General features: G+C 52.3%; 1 protein-coding gene and 1 long non-coding RNA gene across 3 annotated transcripts in view; one reads left to right on the plus strand and one right to left on the minus strand.

The window, feature by feature from the left end:
• ARHGEF19 (Rho guanine nucleotide exchange factor 19) overlaps positions 1-1459 on the minus strand; it is a gene marked incomplete in the record, with an annotated part of 23991 nt that extends 22532 nt beyond the window's left edge. The window contains 1 exon segment of the mRNA XM_072427015.1: positions 1272-1459. Coding sequence (XP_072283116.1) covers positions 1272-1276 — 5 coding nt within the window.
• LOC140341340 (uncharacterized) overlaps positions 1-2575 on the plus strand; it is a 42947-nt gene that overhangs the window by 20299 nt on the left and 20073 nt on the right. The window lies entirely within an intron of this gene.

The raw sequence follows: 2575 nt of genomic DNA on the forward strand, positions 1-2575 counted from the left end.
TTTCATCTCAGGTCAGTGGGCAGAGCACCCCTTTCATCTCAGGTCAGTGGGCAGAGTGCCCCTTTCATCTCAGGTCAGTGGGCAGAGCACCCCTTACATCTCAGGTCAGTGGGCAGAGCCTCCCTTTCATCTGAGGTCAGTGGGCAGAGCGCCCCTTACATCTGAGGTCAGTGGGCGGAGCGCCCCCATACTTTGGAGGTTGGAATAAAAGATCCTTGATGCCACACCCCTGACCTGCCAAGTGATCTTTGCCCCATTGGACTGGAGGTCAGCATTTTGGCTCAGTGGATAGCACCCTGGCCTTGTAGCATGGACAATATCTGCATGGAGTTTGTTGGTGTACATATTAGTGGGCTGATTGGCTTCTCCCTAATAATGGGCATTGGATGATATTAGAAACACGGGGTGAGGTTGGTACAAAGGATTGTGCACTCCTCCGATGATGCCCGAACTTTATAAACAAGTAAAGGTCAATCACCATAGTGCCAGGGGCCCCAAACATTCTTGATTGGTCGGATGTGGTCACGTGTGTGGGTGATCATGTGACCTGCATTGTTTTATCCTAAATGACAGGTTCTCTTCCCTCATTGCAGGCGATATAATAGTCATACCCAGGGTTGGCACAGTGACACCACAAGGAGCTAATAATAGAAGGGTACAGCGTGGACAGGAACAGGGCCCGGCCTGCCAATGGACAACTGAACAGGGGCCCCTAATACTGACCTATGCACTATATACACAAACCTAGAACATGCAGTACAATCACAACCAGCTACTGTATATCATAGGGGTCACCAGGGGACTGGTTGTGAATATGATGTGATGATTACAGAGGAAAAGGTGACCCCATACATCCCCCCCCCTCCCCCCCAGAACCGAAAATATCACTTTGGGGTGGATGGGCTCTATAATGGGGGAACTGTAGACACAAGTCTAATCCAATCATCCCAGATCTTCCTCCTTGTGGGAGATTTTTTTGGGGGGGGCTCCATGCACCCCCCCTTGCCCCAGTAATGTGACCAGGAGGGGGCTGAGAGCTGCATTGTGTTACTGGGAACTTCTCAGAACAAAGGGACCAATAACAAGGAGAGAGTGACAAGAAACTTCCCCAGCCCCCCCAATTCTGCAAATCACATTGCAAAGTCACCACAACAAGTCCCCCCCCCTCCCCCATGGGGTCCCATAGCCCATAATGGCTGGAAGTTTCAGATCAACAAGTTGGAGGGGAAAGTCTCCGCCACATCTCACAGTTGGTCGGAAAGTCACCGTACCTCATTGTGAGCGTCCAGGGGCGTTGCGTCGTCTTGTAGGTCCTGGCATCCCGGGGAGATCATGGCACGGAGAATCGGGATCTGTATCAGCAGGCCCCCTATGTTTGGGGCGTCCTTCCTTGTGTCTCTGGCAGGTGTTTCCTTGGCTCTCTGTCTCCATGTAACTCCACTTTTTTGTTTTTTCACATTCTCCCCCTTTGTGTTTCACCCCCTCCCTAACCCCCTGTGTCTCTGCCCCCCACTCATCCTCCCAATACCCTGCACCCCCTAGGTCATGCCTGGCACCTGCTGTGCTCCCTGAGTGCAGTGAGTGCAGACTGAGAGAGAGGAGCTGTGTGCACTGACTGGGGACAGGGGGGGGGAGGGGAGTATTGTGCTGACATGTCCCAGCCCCCCCTTCTTCTTCTCCTCTCAGTCCCTGCAGACATGTCTCTGCTCACCAGCACAGAACCGGTTTGGCAGCTCCCAAAATAACAGGGAGATTCTGTTTGCACATCTGGGAGGCAGGGGTGTCTCCAGATGGTGGGGGGGTAACTTCTGATCCCCGGATGGGAAGGGGTTACATTGCCTCTGTGAAGGGGGGGATAGCAGAGAATCCCAGAAACCAGTCTGAGGAGCTTTATTGTCAGCAAACAAGAGGCTCAGTGAGCAAACAGAGGGCCCCCCCTGCCCACTCCATGCCCTGCCATCCATCACTGGCTGGGCAACTGCCAGAGGATGGGCAACCCCCCCCCCTTCCATGGGGATCATTGCAGGGGAGCGCACAGTGCCAGCAGAGGTGCCATGATTACCCCAAGGTGGCACAAAGTGCACTGTGCCAGTGAATGTTGGCAGCGGTGCCCTGTGGTATGGAGGCATCTTTCTAAGGGGGGATTGGGGACTGATCTGCATTACCACTTACCCCTACTACACCCCCCAATATAATTACCTACCCCACTACAACCCCATACTTACCTCTAACACCCCCCATTATAACTACTTACCCCTACTACACCCCCCAATATAACTACCTACCCCACTACAACCCCATACTTACCTCTAACACCCCCTATTATAACTACTTACCCCTACTACATCCCCCAAAATAACTACCTACCCCTACTACATCCTCTTACTTATCTCTAACATCCACCAATATAACTACTTACCCCTACTACATACCCTTACCTCCAACCCCCCAAAATAACTACTTATCCCCTACACCCCCTTACTTACCTCCAATAACCCCCTGATATAACTTCTTACCCCTACTACACCCCCCAGTCTAACTACATACCTCTGTTACAACCCCTTACTTCCAACAC

Source organism: Pyxicephalus adspersus, chromosome 11 (genome assembly GCF_032062135.1).
Source record: "Pyxicephalus adspersus chromosome 11, UCB_Pads_2.0, whole genome shotgun sequence".
Lineage (NCBI taxonomy): Eukaryota > Metazoa > Chordata > Amphibia > Anura > Pyxicephalidae > Pyxicephalus > Pyxicephalus adspersus.